General features: G+C 43.3%; 1 protein-coding gene across 2 annotated transcripts in view; it reads left to right on the forward strand.

Annotated features, from left to right (window-relative positions):
* ACP2 (acid phosphatase 2, lysosomal) overlaps positions 1-22407 on the forward strand; it is a 43310-nt gene that overhangs the window by 15259 nt on the left and 5644 nt on the right. For both annotated transcript variants that reach the window (XM_073604321.1, XM_073604320.1), the window contains exons 4-10: positions 4784-4936; positions 5064-5162; positions 5245-5334; positions 9397-9529; positions 12158-12243; positions 14756-14862; positions 18396-18571. In XM_073604321.1, coding sequence (XP_073460422.1) covers positions 4784-4936; positions 5064-5162; positions 5245-5334; positions 9397-9529; positions 12158-12243; positions 14756-14862; positions 18396-18571 — 844 coding nt within the window. The remainder of the gene's footprint in view (positions 1-4783; positions 4937-5063; positions 5163-5244; positions 5335-9396; positions 9530-12157; positions 12244-14755; positions 14863-18395; positions 18572-22407) is intronic.

Here is a 22407-nt window from a genome sequence, read left to right on the forward strand (position 1 = left end):
TTTGGTGAGATTTTAGGGGTCTAAATAGAAACCCCTGACATCTCCCCTTTTGAGACAGGGAAAGGTACTGACAACAGAGATTCCCCAGTCCCTTTCTCTGTAGCCTCAGCTGCACTAAAGATGAAAATGGACAGGAGACAGAGGCTTCTCTCAATTCATAAACTGAAGCATCATAAACATAGCTTACTCTGCTCAGTTATGAATGGACAGAGGCAGTGATCACTGACAGATCTGGGGCAGGAGGGAGTGGAGAAGGACACAGGGGGGAACGGAGGAGGACATGGCGGGGGACCTTGAGGAGGACACAGGGGACAGTCAGGGGATGATCAGTGCGGTGGTGGGGGATGTTACAAGCACCGATCTCCCTGTGTAGATTTCTATAAAGCAGCTGAAAACCACAGGAGGGAGAGAAGGAGAAGCGGCTGTCTGACATAAAGTTTCACCCCTCCCAGTGCTAAGCCCCATCCTTTATTATTTTGCAGGGTTTCAGTGGGGGCTTTTGTGCTTGAAAGTTGAACAAGAGACATGGGTAAATACCAGAAAGTTCAGGTTCCTGCTCCCACTTCCGCTCAAGCCACCTAGGCGCAAGTGGAAGTTCTTCTCTCCCCCTCCCTCCTTGAAAACTTCTGGGACATGTCACAGGTTCCAGAAGATTGTCCGGCCAAGGGGGAGGCACTGAGCGAGCCGCAAGCTGTTACAGCCGGGTGCCCACACTTGCAATGCCTGCGCCGCGTAGAGGCGAGGGAGAGAAGCAAGGGTTCGGGCCGCCACATCACTGAACCGTGGGACAGGTGAGTGTGTATTAAGAGTCAGCAGCTACACTTTTTGTAGCTGCTGACTTTTAGTAAACACAAAAATGAGTGAAACTTTGCTTTAATGCACAGAATGCATTGGGGTAAAAAAAAAACTTGAAACAGGAAGTCCTAGTGCTAAAGTACCTCAAAAACCAGGGTGACTCTGTAGGTACTTAGTAACAATTTGTGCCAACGTCCCCGGCATTGTAATTGTAAACGTATAAAATATAAGAAACTGGACTTTGGGGGCACAACGGTATTAAACTACGAAAGAATAAGTATTGTTTGGAATTTTTATTATTAAAGTATAAAAAGACAAAGAACAAACATAGAAGTTTAAAAACAAATCAAGCTAGACATAAAACCTAGTTTTGTACACCATAGGGATCCTATCCTGCAAACTTGTATGAGATTTAAAGAAGTTATAGGTACATAATCCAAGCACTTATTCCAAATGAAGGAGAATATACTTCCCCAAGCATGGAGCAGTGGACATATATAGAGCTATAATAGACAAGATGCTGCAGGTCTGGTGATCCGAGGTGAGATGCTCTCTAATTGCTCGACATGTTTCACGTTGACAGAGAACGCTTCTTCAGGAGTTAGAGATTCTATTCAAGATACATAAAAAGGACAACAAACTATCACAATAACAGAATATAATAATCAAGGAATAAATTTCATGCAGGTAGAAGGTATATATGTATATAAATCTCAATATTGGAAATACAACCACCCCCAAGTATAATGATCTGTGGGAAAGACCCTATAAAAGATTATAGTCTCCAAAAGAAGAAAAGCACGACCAGGTCCAGGTGGTCTTTTTCTTCTTTTGGAGACTATAATCTTTTATAGGGTCTTTCCCACAGATCATTATACTTGGGGGTGACTGTATTTCCAATATTGAGATTTATATACATATATACCTTCTACCTGCATGAAATTTATTCCTTGATTATTATATTCTGTTATTGTGATAGTTTGTTGTCCTTTTTATGTATCTTGAATAGAATCTCTAGCTCCTGAAGAAGCGTTCTCTGTCAACGTGAAACATGTCGAGCAATTAGAGAGCATCTCACCTCGGATCACCAGACCTGCAGCATCTTGTCTATTATAGCTCTATATATGTCCACTGCTCCATGCTTGGGGAAGTATATTCTCCTTCATTTGGAATAAGTGCTTGGATTATGTACCTATAACTTCTTTAAATCTCATACAAGTTTGCAGGATAGGATCCCTATGGTGTACAAAACTAGGTTTTATGTCTAGCTTGATTTGTTTTAAACTTATGTTTGTTCTTTGTCTTTTTATACTTTAATAATAAAAATTCCAAACAATACTTATTCTTTCGTAGTTTAATACCGTTGTGCCCCCAAAGTCCCGTTTCTTAGATTTTATACGTTTACAATAAAAAAAAAAAAACTTGTACCTTTTTTAAAACCACTTTAAGGATTAACACAGGTTTTTGCAGCAGAGGCGGCTCTAGGCTTTGTGAGGCCTTAGGCAAAACTTAGACACGAGGCCCCGCTCGCACCCATAATGGGGAAAAATAATTCAAGCCATAAAAATGGCTGCAAAAAGATGCACAGATCTATCACACAGTTCTTCATTACCACTTCCAGGGCACCCTCCTCACCCATCAGACAAATGCAGCCAATAAAACATCTGGGACCCAGCAAGGTGACAACCCCTCTAGGAATTCTCCCTGTGCCTTGGGAGAATGAGGAGGGGTGTCACTGAGTCATTCTACATCCACAGGGGAAGCAGAGTGGGGGGATCCCAGCAGAGCGCAGGGAGAGAGAGAGGGTTTGTAGAAAGGGAGTGGGGACAGGGGGAGGAGTAATAGAGGGGGAAGGGGGGGGAGATCCCTAGCTCTGTCCCTGTCTGCAGCCCCTCCTGTGTCCCAGTCTGCAGTGTGTGTGTGTGATGCTCAGTACAGTACCTTCCATGCCAGCGCCAGCAGCAGGCAGGGTCTGTTCTCGTTCTGGATGGGGACAGTATTTTTCTCCTTCCAGAGGATCTGTTTTGTGTGAGATGGAGTGGTCCCTGGCCACCTGCACCTTCTGTCCGTCCTCATTTTCCGGCCCCAATCAGCCTGTCCTGGGAGGTCTTCAGAGCTCTTCTCTCTCCATGGCTATCTGTGCTTGCTACCCTTTGCTTCTCATCTTTCTTGCCAGGCCCGCACTGGGACAAAAAAATAGGCCAGGCATTTTAGACTGAGCAGCCCATGATACCAGTCCCTTCCCCTCTCTCCATCCCGACAGATCCCTGTAGCAGCCGGTGGGAGAAAGGAGGGTGGAACCTAGCAGAGTTGCGGGGAGTGAGGAAAGAGCACAGGGGTGGTGGTGAGAACTGGGGGAGTGGAGAGCACTGGGCGGGAGCTGGAGAGCAGGAGGGAGTGGAGAGCATTGTTGGGATTGGAGAGCACATGGGTGGGGCAAAGAGAGGAATGGAGAGCACTGGGGGGAGCCAAAAAGAACATGGGTGGAGAGCACGGGGGGGCAGAAAGAACAGGGGTGGAGAGCATAGGGGGCGGAGAGCACAGCGGAGGGGGCTGGAGAGCGATGGTGGGAGCTTGAGAGCATCGGGGGGGCCAGAAAGAACAGGGGTGGAGAGCACGGGGGCGAAGAGCATTGGGGGGGGCTGGAGAGCACAGGGGTGGAGGCTGGGCCATTATGGGGAGCGCTGGAGAGCACTGGGGGGGGGGGGCAAAGAGCAGGGGGGGAGCAGAGAGCACTGGGGGAGTTGAGCGCAGGGGTGGAGGCTGGGGAGAGCTGGAGAGTACTGGGTGGGGGGGGCAGAAAGAACAGGGATGGAGAGCACGGAGGGGCTGGAGAGCACTGGGGGGACAAAGAGCAGGGTGGAGGCTGGGGAGAGCTGGAGAGCATGGGGGGTTTGAAAAGCACTGGGGGGACAAAATGGGGGGGGGGGGCAGAAAGAACAGGGGTGGAGAGCATAGGGGGCTGGAGGGTACTGGAGGAGGAGTGGCACTGGGGGGGCGGGGTGGAGAGCACAGGGGTGGGGGGCTGGAGAGTGATCTGGAGAGCATTGGGGCAGAAAGAACAGGGTTATAGAGCACAGGGGGGAGCAGGGAGCACTGGGAGGGGAAGGCATGGGGGTAAAGAGCACTGGGGGAGAATCCAGGGTGCACAAGGAGGGGCTGGGGGGGTTAGCAAAAGAAGTTGGATAGGAGGAGCGGCGGGGCAGCTGCATAAAGAGGAATTGAGCTTTCCATATTCCTCCATGGAGCCGCTGAATGCTTGATTCTCCTCTTCCTCCTGCAAGCTTTCAGCGGCTGCATGGAGGAATATGGAAAGCTCAATTCCTCTACATGCAGCCGCCCCGCCGCTCTTCCTATCCAGGCATTGGGGGGGAGGGGGCTTCACGGGCACTTACTTTCTCATCGTTTGCGGGAGTCAGCCAGGCAGCATCAAAGAGATTGGAGCTACGTCCTTCCTCTGTCATGGGGACTGCTCACTCCAATAGGCGGCCGGGTGAGCTGGCCGGAGGAGCAGGCCCAGCTGCCTTAGGGACCCACATTGACATGCTGCCCACACGTCTTGCAGCGATGGCACCTGGAGCCGGGTGCGATCATCCGGACACTGCCGCCACCTAGAGGCCTTTGCTGTCCCGCACCTGCTGCCTCCGGACCGGATACTCCATGTAGAGGCTGTTTATGGCCAATCTGGTACAGGCCAATGAATCCCAGCGGGGGTAGAGTGAGCCGCCGGCGCTGTAATCGGTGTTTGATCACAGGCAAATTAGGCGGCTGCGAGACCCCTGTAAGTGCGAGGCCTTAGGCGACTGCCTAGTTAGAGAGCCGCCTCTGTTTTGCAGGAACCACAAGGTTTCTGCACTTCAGCACTGTTGTGCATTTTAGGACAGGTCAGGTTCATTTTAAGTAAGCCATCTTTATTATTCCTAGCCCAGAAATGTTGTGATGATGTGGTGGTTCTGTTCATCTATCCTACTGTCCTACTTTTAATCAGATCTATGTAAGGAGTACAGATGTGGATCGGACACTAATGAGCGCTGAGGCCAACCTGGCAGGTCTCTACCCACCTGAAGGCTCCCAGGTATTCCTTTCAAACCTCACCTGGCAGCCTATCCCAGTGCATACAGTGCCAGAGTCTGAAGACCGAGTAAGTAATGATAAACATGTGACTGACAATATAGAGCGCAGCCTAGCTGCATTGCTTGTTGCCACTTTCATCACGTGTGTGTGTGTGTGGTTTTTTTTTTTTTTTTTTTTTTTTTTTTTTTAAACAGCTCCTGAAGTTTCCATTACTTCCATGTCCGAAATATACAAAACTGCAAGAGGAGACCCGGCACTCTCCAGAATATATTAACATGACGAGAGACAATTTGGTAAGATCATGGAGTGAAGTGATTAACTAAGACAGATAAGCCATTCTATTTTACTGCTCATAAATTCTATATTTTTAAACAGGAGTTCATGCAAATGGTAGCAAATGAGACAGGACTGTCTGACTGCTCCTTGGAATCTGTGTGGACAATCTCCGACATCCTGTTTTGTGAGGTCAGTGCACAAAACAATATTGCTAATGTTAAAGCTGAACTCTGGGCCACAGAGGATATGAATCCAATGTGATTGCACCAAACACTTTTGCAAAACACAGATATGATCCTATAAGAAATTGGTAAGTAAGTACCTACTACAGGCTGCCCGAGGAACACTACTGGTGTGGGGTAAAGATGGGACCATCTACTCTGCACATGCAGAACAGCAGTGGGCCGTCTTTATTACAGAAAGCTCCTTCACAGAGGCAAAGTTTCCCACTGAATTAATGCACCTATCTGGAAGAAATACACAAAGCACACCAAGATGCATCTAAAGAATACACATGCCTCTTGTATTTAGGAAATATTTGCTTTTCCTGGAGTTCAGCTTTAACAGACATTTACAAGTGAATATATTTCCTTGTAAAACACAACAGTGAAAATTGTCTTCTGATTGGTGGCCCTTACGCATTTAATATTGATCTTCACTTCATTAAATTGTATGCAATGCTGAAACTTTTTCCGTTTTTAGTTAGAGACGGCAATGGCTAAAACCTTCTCAGGCTTTTTTTTTTTTTTTTTTTTTTTTTTTTTTTCTGTCTGTACCCTCATGGGGAGATTTCTCTTCACTTCCTGTCCTGAAGAAGCTACAGGAAATGAAAGAAAATCACTCCAAAGACAATGGAATTTTAGAGCTTTCACATTATCAGGTGTCCCTATTGGTGGATTTTTCTTTACCTCTTGCTCTGGTGACAACTCCATTTTCAATTGTCTGGTTGACAATAGTTACTGGGACAAATTGAGGAATAAAGTGGGTTGTAAAGTCGGGAGGTTTTTTTATCTAGATAAAAAGCCTTCTGTGTGCAGCAGCCCCCCTTGCCCCCCCCAATACTTACCTGAGCCCCATCTCTGTCCAGCGATGTTCACGAGTGTCTTGGCTGTCCAAGACTCTCCCTCCTGATTGGCTGAGACACAGCAGCTGCGCCATTGGCTCAGTCAGCTAGTCAGAGGAGAGAGAGAGAGAGGGCCAATAGGTGTCTTAGTTGGTTTCTCAAGATTGCAGGCATAGAGGTTTCAAATAGAAAGAAAAACATTTGCATAAACTTTGTAGTTTGAGAGACCGCTTGATTTGTATCTGTCATTTAATTTGCTTGATAAATTTCCCCCATGAAGCTATAGCACTTCTTATTTCTGAAAATCTGTTGAAGACCTGTGCAATCTGTAAGCCCCGGTTCACACAGGGGCGGCACGACTTGCAGGTCGCCCCAGCGAGGCGACCTGCAAACGACTTCCGAGGCGACTTGCAAAACGACTTCTGCATAGAAGTCTATGCAAGTCGCCCCCAAAGTAGTACAGGAACCTTTTTCTAAGTCGGAGCGACTTGCGTCGCTCCTATTAGAACGGTTCCGTAGCACAGAACGGGAGGCGACTTGTCAGGCGACTAGGTCGCCTGACAAGTCGCCCCTGTGTGAACCGGCCCTAACAGTTGGCTGCCAGGAATATTCATTTGCTTGATAAATGCCCACCACTGGTCTTTCTTCTTAAAGACCTGTTCACACGTATGATCACGTAACGGCACCTTAAAACCCAAGTTACTTGACAACCTATTGTTTTCAGTGGGCTTGAATTGTTGCGTTATGGAAAACATTTTTTTTTTTAAATCCATTGATATGTGTCGAGGGGACCATAGCAATCAATAGGAGCTGCAAATGCCTCTTCTGGCAACAGATCATGACCTAGCTCTATATGGGAAAATGGCAGGCTCTTCTCATACCTCCCTAGATGCTGAGCATATTTTTTAAGAAAACAAACTATGAAAATGTGCTATGAAAACAGAAGCGCATAGATGTAAAGCCAATCTAAGGCCCCCTCAGTTTTGAAATGATGTAATGTCACTAAACTACTAAGTACAAGTAGGATGACTTCACAGTGCTGTCTTGAAACTGTGTGTCTAAAATCCTTTCTAAAAGGAGAAAGAAGGACATTTTGTTTAACCACTTCAGCTCCGAAAGGTTTTACCCCCCCCCCCCCTTCCTGAGCAGACCATTTTTTTGAAATACTGCACTGCGTTGCTTTAATTGACAATTGTGCGGTCGTGCGAAGCTGTTCCCAAATAAAATTGATGTTCCTTTTTTCCCACAAATAGACCTTTGTTTTCTTGGTATTTGATCACCTTTTGCAGTTTTTAATTTTTGAGCTATAAACAAAAAAAGACTAACAATTTTAAGAAAAAAATATATTTTTTACTTTCTGCTATAAAACACACCCAATAAAATTAAAAGAAAAAACAAATTTTCATCAGTTTAGGCCAATATTTATTCTGCTACGTATTTTTGGTGAAAAAAATCCCAATAAGCGTATAATTGGTTTGTGCAAAAGTTATAGATTCATGGACATTTTATGTGTGTTTTTTTTTTTTTTTTTTATTGCTTTTACTAGTAATGGCAGCGATTTATTTATTTATTTTTTTTTTTTTTTTGTGGGACTGCGACATTGCAGCGGTCAAATCTGACACTATAAGTGAAACTTTTTGGGGACCAGTGACACCAATACAGTGATCAGTTCTAAAAAAAAATGCACTGTCACTGTATAAATGACACTGGCAGGGAAGGGTTTAACATCAGGGGGTTATCAAAGGTTTAAGTGTGCTCCTAGGGAGTGCTTTCTAACTGGGGGGGGAGATGCACTGGAGGAAAAGAGAGCTCCGTGTTTCAGCTTAGCAGAAACACAAGATCTTCCATTTTCCTCCCTCACAAAATGGCGATTTGCCTTGTTTACATAGGCAGACTGACATTCTGCCTATCCTCGGAATGATCGGCGGGTCCTGGCAGCCATCGCGACTGCTGGACCCACTGATTGGCTCCTGCTGTGTCTAATCACAGTGGGAGCGGGGCTCTGGCGGCACACGCGCCCCAGATCGTTGGCACAAAATCACATACAGGTATGTGATTTTGCGTAGCCGGGCCGCCCTGCTGCAGTATATAAGTGGTGGGCGGTCCGGAAGCGGTTAATTTCTGTCCTTCTGGTTTTGTAGTCTGTGGGGTTTATTTATTAAAACTGGAGAGTGCAAAATCTGGTGCAACTCTGCATATAAACCAATCGGCTTCCATGTTTGTTTGGCAAACCCTAATTAAAGAAGATTAAGTAAGAAGCTGATTGGCTACTGTGCAGAGCTGCACCAGATTCTGAATGCTCCAGTTTTAGTAAATCTCCCCCAATGTGGTGCTTTATACACTCAGCTTTTTGAATTTCAGACCTGCCCTAAAGAAATTGCGTTTACCCAGAATACACAAGGGGGGGGGGGGGTCAGCAGCCTTTTCCACATTGAGGTAAGCCATAAATTATTAGATTTTCTTTCCTTCCACACCAGGTGGAAGGAAAGCAAATTGCTTGCTTCACTCATCTGCACTAACTGAATCTCTGCGCAGAGCTATTATGTTCTGCTGACAGGGAGCCTACCCAGCCAGTAGAACATGATTACTGCTAGGGGCTGTGGCCCAGCCTGCCCATAGATGGATTGAATCTTAGCAGGTCCCTGCTGAACCAGTCAGAATTTGACCCATCTATGGCTGGCTTTAGTGTCATGTCTACAAGCATTAGACAACTAACATGCCACTAAACAGTAGTGCATTTGAAGTCTTAATTTGTTAAGATAAAACTCCTTAATTAATATACTCTTATAGAATTACTGAGATTGTCTTACCATTAGAAATACAGCTTTGAGCGTAGAAATTTATTAACCTTTTTGCACCCGCAAAACATGTTAATCCCTATTTCCTGCACCTTCAGACCTCCGATCAGTCTCAAACGCTGTACTCCATACAAATGCAGAGTACTGCTGACAGGCACACAGGCAGGCTTCTTCCGTACAGCATGCCGATGTCTTAAGTTGCCAGAGGGTTTTCAGTGATGACAGGGAGGTGAATGAGCCACACTTTGTTATTGACACAGCCTTATTATCTGTTAATTATAGCCAGTAGTAGCAAATGCCAGCACACATGACATTGTTTGTCACTGGGTTGCCGACCCTTGGAGTATATTAATATAATATTAATATATGACTTTGATTGCCCTGTCCTAGGCAAAGCATAACCTGAGTCTCCCCTCCTGGGCAACAAAAGAGGTTGTGGCACGACTGAGTGAATTAAAGGATTTCAGCTTCAGGTTCCTGTTTGGGATTATTGAACAGAAGAATAAAGCTCGTCTACAGGGAGGTAAGTCACACAGGCTTAGAATTTTTTTTTATTTTATTTTTTTTATTGAGAACAAGATGCCAGTTTACAGAGAATAGTTAAATATCAACCAAATTATACAATGTTGTATTAAGCAGCATACAGTTTACATATTATGGTAGATACATAAGGCAAGTCATAAGTCCCATAGGTACAAGTATATAACTGGGGTAAATCAGTATAATGGAATACGAACAGTAAACATCTGAACGTCCGATAAGGAAGAACATCCCGTTTAACAAACCATATACTGTATTTATCGGTGTGTAACACGCACTTTTTTCCCCCTGAAAATAGGGGGCAAATCACAGGTGCTTGTTATACGATAGTGTACCTCGGAGGGGAAGGAGTGGGACGAGCGCCGCCGGAATTCACAGAGCCGTCATCTCCTGTATAATCGGCTCTGACGGCACACACGGTCCTGCCCCCGCTACTGGCATTGGACCAGTGTTCTGTCAATCACAGGAGCTGGCCCAATGCCGATGGCGGAGGCGGGACTGTGTATGTGTTTGCTGACTGAGAGCCAAGTAAACAGAAGATGACGGCTCGGTGATTTCCCGCATGATTTTACTCTGAGAGATGGTGAGGCTGCAGATGGGCATCAGGCTGCATTGATGGGAGAATGGCGCATATCAGGCTGCAGATGGGCACAGATCGGGCTGCATTGAGGCTGCAGATGGGCACAGATCGGGCTGCATTGAGGCTGCAGATGGGCACAGAACGGGCTGCATTGAGGCTGCAGATGGGCACTAATTCGGCTGCATTGATGGGCACTGACCATTATTTTGCTTCAAAATGGTTTATTTTGTTTTTTTATTATATAATTATATAATATTTTGTTTTTTACCTGAAACTTACCTTTTAAACTGAAGGTGCGTGTTATTCGCTGATAAATATGGTATTTGCATAAACCAACACATAGCCTAAGAATTCATTTTGACCAGCAGTTTTTTGGCAGCTGTTGAAAGGTGAACTCCAAGCCTGATATAAGAGACAAAAATAAATGGAGCTCTGTATTCATTCATACATAAATGTATGTCCAAAAGATGAAGCACGCTGATCACAGGAGGGGCAGAGTGAATGGGAGAAGTTCCTCAGTCTGCTGCTTCTTTCACAGCCCGCTGATCACATCCTGAACTCCTGTGCCTTGGCTTCCTTCAATACTACCAAGATGTTGGATCCCATAGAATGACCTCTTCTGCAAGCTTGCCTCACGTTGACTTTGTCCCTAGATTATGCAAGTGGGTCACCATTATGTATGCCCATCCACACTAGAATTTATTCATGAATGGTTTGCTATCCCCCTGATTGCGGCTAAACAGAGGTACCCAACAAAGATCCCCCACTCCTTTTTGCAATAGCAACGTAATCACTGGCTATTAGTATCCCTAGATAGATTTGGGGAAATCTCCTTTGGAAGCAGAACAGACCTGGTGGGCCTATACAGTATATAAGACAAGGGCACAGGATCATCAGTTAGAAAGGTGTATACGTTTATTGGAATAAAAACAATAGCACATTTACACTGAAGAATATGGTTTGCATCATAGATGACATTCACAGAGCAACCATGTAATACCAGCCAAAGGAAGCCTCAAGGAGGATGAAGAAGGCAGTTGCTATGATCTGGTTAGGCTCGCTAGACCTGCTGTGGCTGTCAAATCTTGGTGTCTGCAGCTACTCTGGGAGCTTGTGGGGAAGTGCCAATGCGTGAGGTCAGACAATTAGTTTTAAGGTAACACCCTTTGTACAGCTTTTGGGAATGGAGGAGCGAGGAAATCTTATTAAGTGTACTAAAATTCAATCTGCAAAATCAAATAACAATTAGTGCTAAATAAGTTGCTAGCCAACACCTATAAGTAATTCAAAACGTATTAAAGTGATTGTAAAGGTTAGTTTTTGTTTTTTTTTTAAATCAAAAACATGTTATGCTTGCTCTGTGCAAGGGGTTTTGCACAGAGCAGCCCCGATCCTCCACTTCTGGGGTGTCCCATCGGCACTCCTGGCTCCTCCTCTACATCTGGTGCCCCCACGGAGACACGCATTCCCTGGGGGCACCCATGCCAGCGCACTCACAAGTCCCGCTGCTTCGTCCATTGACACAGACAGCAGGACTCTGGCCCCGCCCATCGCTCCCATGTCACTGGATTTGATTGAGAGCAGCGGGAGCCAATGGCTCCCGCTGCTCCCAATCTATCTAATGGAGAAGGAGACAGCGGGTGGAGCCGCTGGGCTCCTGCTCAGCGCTGGAATGATCAGGTTCAGGTAAACAAAAAGGGGGGGCTCTGGGGGGCAGCTGCAGCACAGGTTTTTCACCCTAATGCATTAAAGTGAAAAACCTTGAGACTTTACAACTCTCTTTAAGCCAAACACTTACCCAAAAAATGATGTAGCGCAACTCTCATGAAAAATGCATGTGTATCTTACTCAAAAAACTTACATAATATATAAACGAAAACAATATGCATAAAAAAACTGTGCATACAAAAAAAAAAATCTTATTGAGTGCCTGTCTCCGCTCTCTCGGTTCTATAAATGTCCACCACCCTGGAGGTAAGTCATTCTTCATAGCTAACCAAGCATGTAATTTTTTTTTTTTTTTCTTTTTAGGAGTCTTGGTGGCACAAATCCTGGAGAATATAACAGCAGCCGCACAAAATGCCACCAGTGGCCTTAAGCTCATTGCATACTCATCTGTAAGTTATAATGTACATGTTTCCTGTGAATATAAATGTACATTAGGGCTGGGGAAAAATTTGAATCAAGTTGAGAGGTCAAATCGATTAAAATTTTCAGCAAATCGTTTTTTTTTGTTTTTTTAGATTTTTTTTTTCACCAGGACCGGCGCTGTCACAGCGCCAGTCCTGAGGAGCTGCGGGCAGGAGTTTTTAGGTGAGGCCGCGGCTTCGGCCTAGTCCGCGAGGCCAGACGCCGCGGACTAGGCCGAAGCCGCGGCCTCGCCTAAAAACTCCTGCCCGCAGCTCCTCAGGACCGGCGCGGTGTCCATCGAAAAACAAAAAAACTAAAAAACTTGATTCGAATCGTGAATCGAGTGTTTTTTGGAGAAAATCGCCCAGCTTTAATGTACATTATGCCTTACTTTTCATCTCCTAATACAGCACTTTTATTACTTGTTCATACATATAGCTCTTTAAAAAGACTACAATGCTTTCCACTAAACCTGCTAGTTCTCAATGGTAATAGATTATAGATTTTTTTTTTTTTTCCCTAATAAAGCGATTTATTGTCCAGAAGTATGGAAGCAGTAGTAGTAGCTCTTGCATTTATCACAAAGGAAAACATTATATTCAAACATGTGTAGCACAAAAACAAAGGAGACGCAGGGGGTATGTTTATCTCTATTAGAGTGCCTAGGTTACTGGTTTCTAGTCATGTTGTGGCCCTTGTAGGGTGGGCATACTCATATTCAAAGTGCCCAGTATTGAAGCGGTTAAAGGATAAGTTCACCTTTTGTAACATGTTACACACTACACCCATAATCGGGGTGTAACATGTAATATGTGTTACAAGCGAAAGAAGATCCCCCGCAGCATCCGAAACGCAGCCATGCGGGGCTCAGCATGTTCTGTGAATGAATGGACTCCAACTACCAACAGCCTTTGCAGCTGTCACCTTGTAGTTCTCAATGAACTACCACAGAGCTGTTGAACGCTGTGGTAGTTCATTGATTTTTCCTGTCAGTGTAAAACTGCCTGCTCGTACGATGCACAAGCAGACCACTTACACTGACGATCTGCAGGAGATCTGCATTGCACTTGTGATCTGCTGATCGCTGGTGCAATACTTTCCAGGCTCCTAAAACAAAAAATGCACTTTTTTTTTTACCTTCAAAAATTGTACATTTTTTATTTTGTTAAAAGGTGACCATATCCTTTTTTTCAAATTTGTATTTATTTTTTTTTTTCCTTTTCTTTTAGAGTGAGTGGTAATGGGTTAGAACCCATGATGGTTTCTGTTTTGTTTCTGTTGGGGAAATTACTATTTGTCTTTTGACCATTGACACTAGGACAGAACGTTAAAATTAAATCTTAAACGTTATGGAACAGGTTTGAAGAGTAAATCCCCCCCCCCCGCCCAAACCCCACTTTGGAGAGATTTCCTCTCAAATCCTGTCGTGTTTCTAGGACCAAAAAAAAGGGATATCTCCCATGGGACAGGAAAAAGAGAAACCTGACAAGTGGTCTGAGTATTAAATACCGGTAATTTTTATCAAAAAATGGTTTGAGTGAAAATTCTCAATGACTTTAGTATATAGACCTTAATGTCTGGGCAGTGCGTTTGGCACCCATTTATTATGTCTACAGATGGGGCTGACCTGGGAACCCTGGTTCATAGATCTTTCTAACTAGCAGGCAAACCGGTATGCCCATATCTACCATATCTCTATCTAAATGGAAATATCTGTTTTTGGTGAAGAAATATTTTTTTTTTTATATAACTGACAGTTTTTATTATTATTTTTTCACAAAAATATACAAATCTGCAGTATTGGGTACAGATAATAGAGTACGTAATATCACAGTTCAATTTGACAGACAATCAACTGAACGTTGAACGACGAGGCCGTTCAGTGCAAACATTTAGTGATTAAACAGGATGAGTTTACTGGATTAGTATACATCTCAAACAGTATATCCATTAATACCCTTTGCACAAGTGTATAAACACATAAAAGAGAGAAAAGGAAAAGAGTAGAGAAAGAGGGAGAGGGAAAAAAGGACAACCACCCACCTCCAGAGCCCAGTACAGTCCGAAAAAGGAGCGGGCCATAAATACGCAATTGACACAAAGCGTTAGGTCGCAGGAGTCTCCAACAGGACCCAGGGTTCCCAAATACGGTTATGCTTATCCAGAGTATCATTTAATGAGGCCTTAAGATATTCCATTCTTTTAACATCTCTGATCCTGGAGTGCAGCTCAGACAGTGAGGGGGGTTCCCTCTTTTTCCACTTTAGAGCCACCAAACATCGTGCTGCAGTGAGCACATGGGCTAAGAGTATTTTTGATATTTTAGAGACGGTGGCAGGTAGGAGACCTAGAAGAAAGATCTTCGAAAGAAATATTTTTAACTCCATACCAGACCAATACAATGGAAGAAAGGAAAAAATATGAATTATAATAATATACTTAAATTTTACACTTCCTTTTTTTTGTTTTTAATTTTATTTATTTTTTTATTTATTTTAGCATGACACCACACTGGGTGCTTTACAGATGGCTCTGGATGTCTACGATGGGAAACAGGCTCCATATGCATCGTGCCATATATTCGAGCTGTATGAAGAGAGCTCTGGGTATAAACATACAAGTGTTTTTCTTCATATTTTTTTTCTGACTTTCCTATATCTAAATGCATTTTTTTTAATTATTTTTTTAAGTGTTACTAAAACCAGTACAAAAAACATATTGAATACTTTCATCTGATGTCATCTTTCCACATAGTAATATTACTTTTGGACAGGACATCTAGAAAATGCACTGCTTAAATGTCCGTTATGAGGGTGGCTATGTTCGTTCTCCATGGTGTCACTTTATGTGGGAATGTAGCCACCCTCCTCCTCCCAAGATGGACTGCGGTAGTATGTAACAGTGCAGCCAGCACCAGCACCTAAAAACACAGAAAATCTCCCACTTATAAAATTGCCATTCACGCACCACTGCCCATTGGTTTCTTTAGTGAATGAATGGAAATTGGGGATGCATGCATAATGATGCCTGGAATTTGTAGCAGGAGCACAAGGTTTGTGCAATGCTAGCCACTAAAAACTGCAAGTTAACGGTAAACCTTGTTCGTGGATAGTGCAGGGGATGGCACGATAATAAGGGGGGAAAAAACAACTTTCTTACGGATTCAAATAAAGTGGAGAAGTTTAGGACATTTATGCTGGATCCAAATGCTGTTTTTAGAATAAAGGGAGTGTTAGTGACACTTAAAGTACATGTCCCTGTCTGTGGCAGGCAGGATTAATCTCATTAAGATGATCCGTCTGCCCAAGTGTCTGTATGTGACTTCTCACATGCCTACATCAGTGCCTAAATCATTTTTTAAAACCCTGGACATGCTACTTATCACCTTTTTATTTGGGCCACCCATAGGCGGAAACTTCTCCACTCTGCAGCGCCCTAAGGCTGATGCTGGCATGGCATTGCCTAACTTATATTATTATTATTTGGCTGGGCAGCTATGCCATCTGACAGACTGGTTGGGACCGCCTACGCCGGCGGTGGTTGAGTCATATCTCGCCTATGTCCTTTAAATCAAACATCTGTTGATAGCACTGGAGGCACCTATGGCCACACTGGGGGAAAGGCATATAACAATATTGACATTGACCCATACGGCATGGAGGGACACCAAGAAAATTACAAATTTTCAGGGTACTAACGAGGCGCTACCACTCTGGCACGATCCAGTGTTCCCCCATTTAAAGCATTTTGTGTACTCTGGATTCTGGGGGCATAGGGTAATGGTTGCTCTGGACAACATCTATGATGGAAATGTATTGGCTTCTTTTGAGGGATTGCAAAGGAAATATGAATTGCCCCAATCTAACTTTTATATTTATAACTTCGACATGTGCTACATTCTCAATTTTGTATTTGTGACACTGACTTCTCTGAATACCCACTGATAGGAGTGCTTCGATCTCATGGCCCTAGGGGACTTATCTCAACTCTGTATCTACATTTACTCTCTGCCACAACTAGTGGGGCTCCACTGGAGGTGCGCATCAAGTGGCAACAACTTGTCCCCGATTTGTCTGATGAGATTTTGGGAGGAAGCATGCTCCGCCCATCTATCTGTATCTCCCGCAGTAAACAACAAATGAATCCACCTTTTATATGCTACATCAAACAAACCTGACCCCGGTCAGACTGCACGCAATGCACCGTATACCTACCTCTGCCTGCACTAGGTGCACCTGTCCACTTGCAGATTTTGCACATGTTATGTGGCTATGTCCAGTTATAGTGAGATACTGGCAACAGGTGAAGGAGATATTGTCTGCGGTCTTATCAACTCCTGTTCTATGAACCCCGCTGGTGTGTCTGCTGGGGGTCTTCGATAAGGAGCAATGGCCAAGACATACTAGGACAATGCTACTGGAGACATTATATATGGCCCGTTAAGCTGTAGCACTTAAGTGGATCTAGCCCACACCTCCATCCATACATAGATGAATCAGGTATTACCCTATGAAAACTCATATTTGAACACAGGGGTTGCCCAACTAAGTATAATAAAGTGTGGGATGCTTGGTGGTGTTCTTCTGCCCTTACTGTAACCAACACGTAACTATATCACTAAAAGATTTGAGAAATAGCTTGTACTTTATTGTTTCTATGGTGTTTTCAATAACATGAGTATTGGGATCAATATGCTGAGAAATACAGTGTACTTGTAAAGACATTGACATTTTTGCACTGTAAGATAAGATGTACCGCACTGTTTTGTTCGCTCATGTTGAGCGCATTTGATGACTGCCATTGTCATATGCCCTTTTCAATAAAAAGAGTTAAAAAAAAAAAAAAGTACTTAGATGTAGTTAGGCTGTTATAAGTAGCCTACATTGCCATAGGAGGTGGATGTTTGACATCGTCATAGGTCATAGGAGTGATACTTATTATTTTCAGCTCAACATTGTCCTGCAGCTCCCTCCTATCTTGCAATTGCAGTTACCTGTCCTGAGGCTTCTTGGTGTAGTAACCCAGGGATCTAATGGAGGGTACCCCAGTTTGCCCCATTATTTCAATTCTCTGATCCTCCCACCCTTGGCATACCCTGCTCATCCTTGTTTAGCTGCTATCTGACATAGCTAAGGTACCCATCCAGTGCTAGGAGCAGTATTAGTATCAGTATTTGTGTGATGCTGAATAGCTGTGCTTTGTCCCAGGGCAACCACTGTTTGAGCCATCTCACAGGTTCTCATCACGTTCCTGTACATTTTGCCTTTACCCACTAGAGGCCGCTATTTACCCACACCCTCATGAGCATTTGCACCTTCGAACAAGCCCGATGTAATTGGAAAGGGTTTAACCTGCACCCAATATGGTGACTAATGGAAGATGGTTGTTATTGTAAATCTATTATGAAAGAAATACATGGACTACCACTGCTGATCTTCTTCTCCTAATTACAGTAATTGACTAGCTGTTCTGCTGGGCCTTAGTATGCTGAACAAGTACCGTAGTCCTGAATCACAATCAGAACCCCTCCCCTCCCTCAGGCATCCCAACGTTGAAACTTAGAACCATGGGCAAAGGGATATAGTGTAAAGCACCCCAAATCCCCTCATCCTCATTATTATCAGTGCATTGTACTCATATTCTCACCCTCCGGTGAAACCTCACCAGCTGGATCTTGCTCTTAATTGTGGTCGCTTCTCTGAGCCCCATCTTCCTCCAGTGTACTCCTTGAGTCAACCCATCTGAACCTTACCTTCCTAAACTTCTTGGAAGCTCCTCTGGCCTCATATGTCATCTGGTATAAAAGTACATCCGCATTCACTACCTTTACCCACATTCCAACTGTTCTCCATAAATCCATTGCGAGCTATAAGTTAAGTAGGACATCTTTACCCCCATATATTTGTTCTAGCTCAGTGGCTCAGAATTCTGAAACCAGAGTCTCAGCATGACAGCCTAGCAACTAGCATTTTGGGTGTCAGAGTGGCATCTGTGAAGTTTTTCATATGTTGCACTGTTGTCTGGTCTTGGTTCCACTTCTGTCATTCTTTCTTGTAATTGTTTTTTTGTTTTTGTTTTTTTTTTTTTTTTTTTGTTTGTTTAATTTTTTTCTGTATCTTCTTGCTGTTTTACATCACAGGAACTTTACAGTGGAGATGTACTTCAGAAATGACAGCAGCAAACCACCTTACCCCTTAACACTCCCAGGCTGTGTACACAGCTGCCCCCTAGGCAAGTTTCATGATTTGTTGCAGCAGGTGATCACTAAGGACTGGGAGAAAGAATGTCAGCTCTCTAGTTCAACCAAAGATACAGGTGAGCGACTCCACAAACTAAGAGTACATGGCTTGACGGATAAATAAAAGGCAAAAAAGCTCAGTTTACAAAGCTTTGATACAAAAATAAGGACATTTATCCTGGTGTGTTTAGCTTTGTGAACTGAGCTTAAATATTTTCTCTTTGTTTCTATAGTATGCTAGTGTTCACAGATTGAAAGTACAGAGGGGTGGCTAACTATTAATATTAAAGAAGACTTGGAGTGGTAGTAAACTCTCATTTGTGATTTTTACCTAGAGGTAAGTTTCTAATAAAGCTTACCTGTAATTTAAATGAATATCTCCTAAACTTTAGGAGATATTCAGGCGAGCAGCAGCCGGTGACATCGCCAGCACATGCTCTCTGAAGGAAGGGCATACCTGTACCGTTCCTTCAGAGCTGTGTGCTGTGATCGAGTCTCCCACGCGCATGCACGCTAGTGACGTCATCGCAGCTCGTCCAGTCAGGCGTCGACTAAAATATTTTTATTGACTAAATTAATACTATTTTAGTCAACTAAAACAATTCAGATGACTAAAATACAACTAAAACTAAAATGACATTTTAGTCGAGACTATGTCCAAAACTAAATTGACCTTATATCATAACTGCTAAATCTGTGTATGTAGTGCATGTTTAAACTTTAATACCATAAATAATAAACATGTTATTAGATTTTTACTCCAGGAGTATATAATGTTTGGCAAGAAAGTAATGCATTAAACTTTAACTAAACCCATTCAATTTTAGGCGACTAAACTGTACTGGAGGTTTTAGTCGACTAAAATATGACTAAAACGAAAACAAGTCAGATGGCTAAAATACGACTAAAACAAAAAAATGGCATTTTAGTCAAAAGACTAATAACTAAAACAAAATCGAAATTTGATGTCAAAATTAACACTGGGCTGTAGTCCCTGAACCCGGGAGGGAGACGGAGTGAAGATGAAAGCGCCTGCAGTGGTGACAGCGTGCTGCTGGAGGGCTTCGTTTCAAGGTAAGTTTCTCATAATGTGCTAGTATGCGGTGCATACTAGCACTTTATGATATTGCCTTGAAAGAGAATGTTTTTTTTTTTTTTTTTCACAAGACTTTACTATGGCTTGAAACCTGAACACCAAACCGCTAAATACACAGTTGAAGTACATATATGGATTGCAATTGACTATTGATGTTTTTAGCTTGTTTATTATTTACCCATTTAAACAGCATACAGCAGAGACAGGTTAGTGATCTGTTACAGTTATACACTCAGCTTGATCACCTTCTTGCTCCGGGATGTGATTGAGTGATGGAGAGGCATCAGATTGATTTCAGATTGATTAGCCAATCATCCTGCTTTTTTCTGCAGTCATTCTGCTCACATATGCATGGCCAGAGAGCCTGACCTGCCCTTGGTGCTGGCCCTTTTTATTTCCAGTCTTATGCCGCGTACCCATGATCGGAATTTCGGCCCGCAAAAGACCGATGAGAGTTTTTCGTCGCACAATGCGACCGTGTGTATGCTCCATCGGACTTTTGCTGGCCGAATTCCAGCCAGCAAAAGATTGAGAGCATGCTCTCAATTTTTCAGTCGGAAAAAGTTCCTATCCGAAAATGCGATCGTCTGTGGCAATTCCAACGCGCAAAATTCCTATACATGCTCGGAAACAATTAGATGCATGCTCGAAAGCATTGAACTGCATTTTCTCGGCTCGTCGTATTGTTGTACGTCACCGCGTTCTTGACGGTCGTAAGTTCAGCGAACTTTTGCGTGACCGTGTGTATGCAAGGCAAACTTGAGCGGAATCCTGTCGGAAAGGCCGTCGTATCTTTTTCCGACGAGAAGTCCGATCGTGTGTATGCGGCATTAGTGTTAATCATGTATATCTTCCTGAGAATGGAATAAAGTCAAATCTTCGAAGCTCACGCTGCTTATTGAGCCTGGGTCACAGGTGTGCTAACTTTTAGGTATGAGAAAGAGGTTCAGACCCAGTCCCATAAATCTTCAGCAAATTTTATTTTCTTCCAGATTGCAACAAAGCAGACTAACGAGAATCAATGTGCCACAGAAGGGAGAACAAGATGGGCTGTTCTGATGTACTAGAGCAGGGATTTCTAAACTATGGCCCTCCAGCTGTTGCAGAACTACACGTCCCATGAGGCATTGTAAAACTCTGATATTCACAGACATGACTAGGCATGATGGGAATTGTAGTTCCTGAACAACTGGAGGGCCATAGTTTGGAGACTCCTGGTCTAGACCCACGCACAAACCTATACATAAGGAAAACTTCATATTGCTACAAGTGTTTACTATACCTTCTTTGCTTGGAGTTCAGTACTTAAAGTGGAAGTCCCGCTGTTAAAAAAAAAAAAAAATTATATATATATATATATATATATATATATATATATATATATATATATATATATATATAACGAGCTAATATTTTGTGTCTTTTGCCAATAAAACTTTGCACAATTCAATACAAACGCATTCTAGGCATGATGAGATTGGGGCCGGGGATGATGTAACTTCTGTGCACTTGCGCAGGAGCTACATCATCAGTGGCTGTCCGATGGCCAAAGAGTAGTTCTGTAATGCTCAGATGAAGGGGTGGGGAGATGGGTGTTGATATCAGACAGAGCTGCAACTGTGAGCGTGGAACTGTCACCGCTGGAGGAGGTACGCAGAGTCCTTTTTTTGGGTGTCATTGTCACTGCCTTCAGGACTTAGACACTTACTATTGGCAGTATAGTACCTGTAGCCTCTCTGGATCAAGTAGAGATTTACAGACAATGCGTTGGTATGATGGGACTATTGGGGACCGGTTGGCAGGGCCACATCTGCAGAGACGCCAGTGAGGGATCTGGAGACTTAATGTATATAGAAAAATGCTATACAAGGCAATAAAAGGGAAAAATTGGATGGATAAGAGGGAGCTTAAATCTTGAATATTCTTGCAGCACTTAATATCAAGCTATTTGACCCTTGTGCACAGAATATGCTGTGTCCTCCACCATAAATTAAATTCAGACAAATCAACAATTTTTGATTTTTGATAAATCACTGATTTGAAAGAATCCACCATGTTGCCAGTATTGTTAGCATTCGAACCTGAATATGTGCCAAAGGAAAGTGATAACTGCATAGGGTAACGCATACAATTGCATGGAGAGCAAGAATTGATCTACTAAAAAATTTAAAACTTTAAAACTGATCAAACGAGTCCAAGAAAATTCAAGTCCGTTAGCAGTGGTGTTTCAAAATACATAAATAAAGCTATTTTTGTAGAATGCTACATAAAGTCAAAACACAGTAATATTATATTCTTTAAATAAAAATCTAGCTAGCATCTATGAAGCAGTTAAGATCTGAAAAGATCAAAGGAAAACTGCACTGCTCCAAGTCCTAGATATGATTTTTCCGGGTCCTCCACTGCACAGGTGCTGACCTTTTTGAGAGTAAAGTGAAAAAAACAAGCCGCACTTAGTAAAAGTCACACCATTGCATTTATTCAATGTAGCTGGCTTCCAACACAATCCCCGCCCTAGGCCATGCCACACTGTTGCGTTTCACCCCAACTGGACTTATTCGTAGAGGTTTCCTCTACAAATAAGCCTAATCAGGGTGAAATGTGTCAAGAGGCATGGCCTAGGGTGAGAACTGTGTCAGAAGCCAGAATAAATCCATTGGTGTGACTTTTAATGAGGCTTTTTTTACTTTTCAGTTAAGATCTAGATCCACATTAACACCTCGAGGTTTAAAAGTATCCATTATGTAAATTCACAGCATTTCCCATTTTTGAAGTCTTCCTGTTCTATACAGCCCCTCCAATGAACAGCTAACTTAT

This window comes from Aquarana catesbeiana, linkage group LG11 (genome assembly GCF_042186555.1).
Source record: "Aquarana catesbeiana isolate 2022-GZ linkage group LG11, ASM4218655v1, whole genome shotgun sequence".
Lineage (NCBI taxonomy): Eukaryota > Metazoa > Chordata > Amphibia > Anura > Ranidae > Aquarana > Aquarana catesbeiana.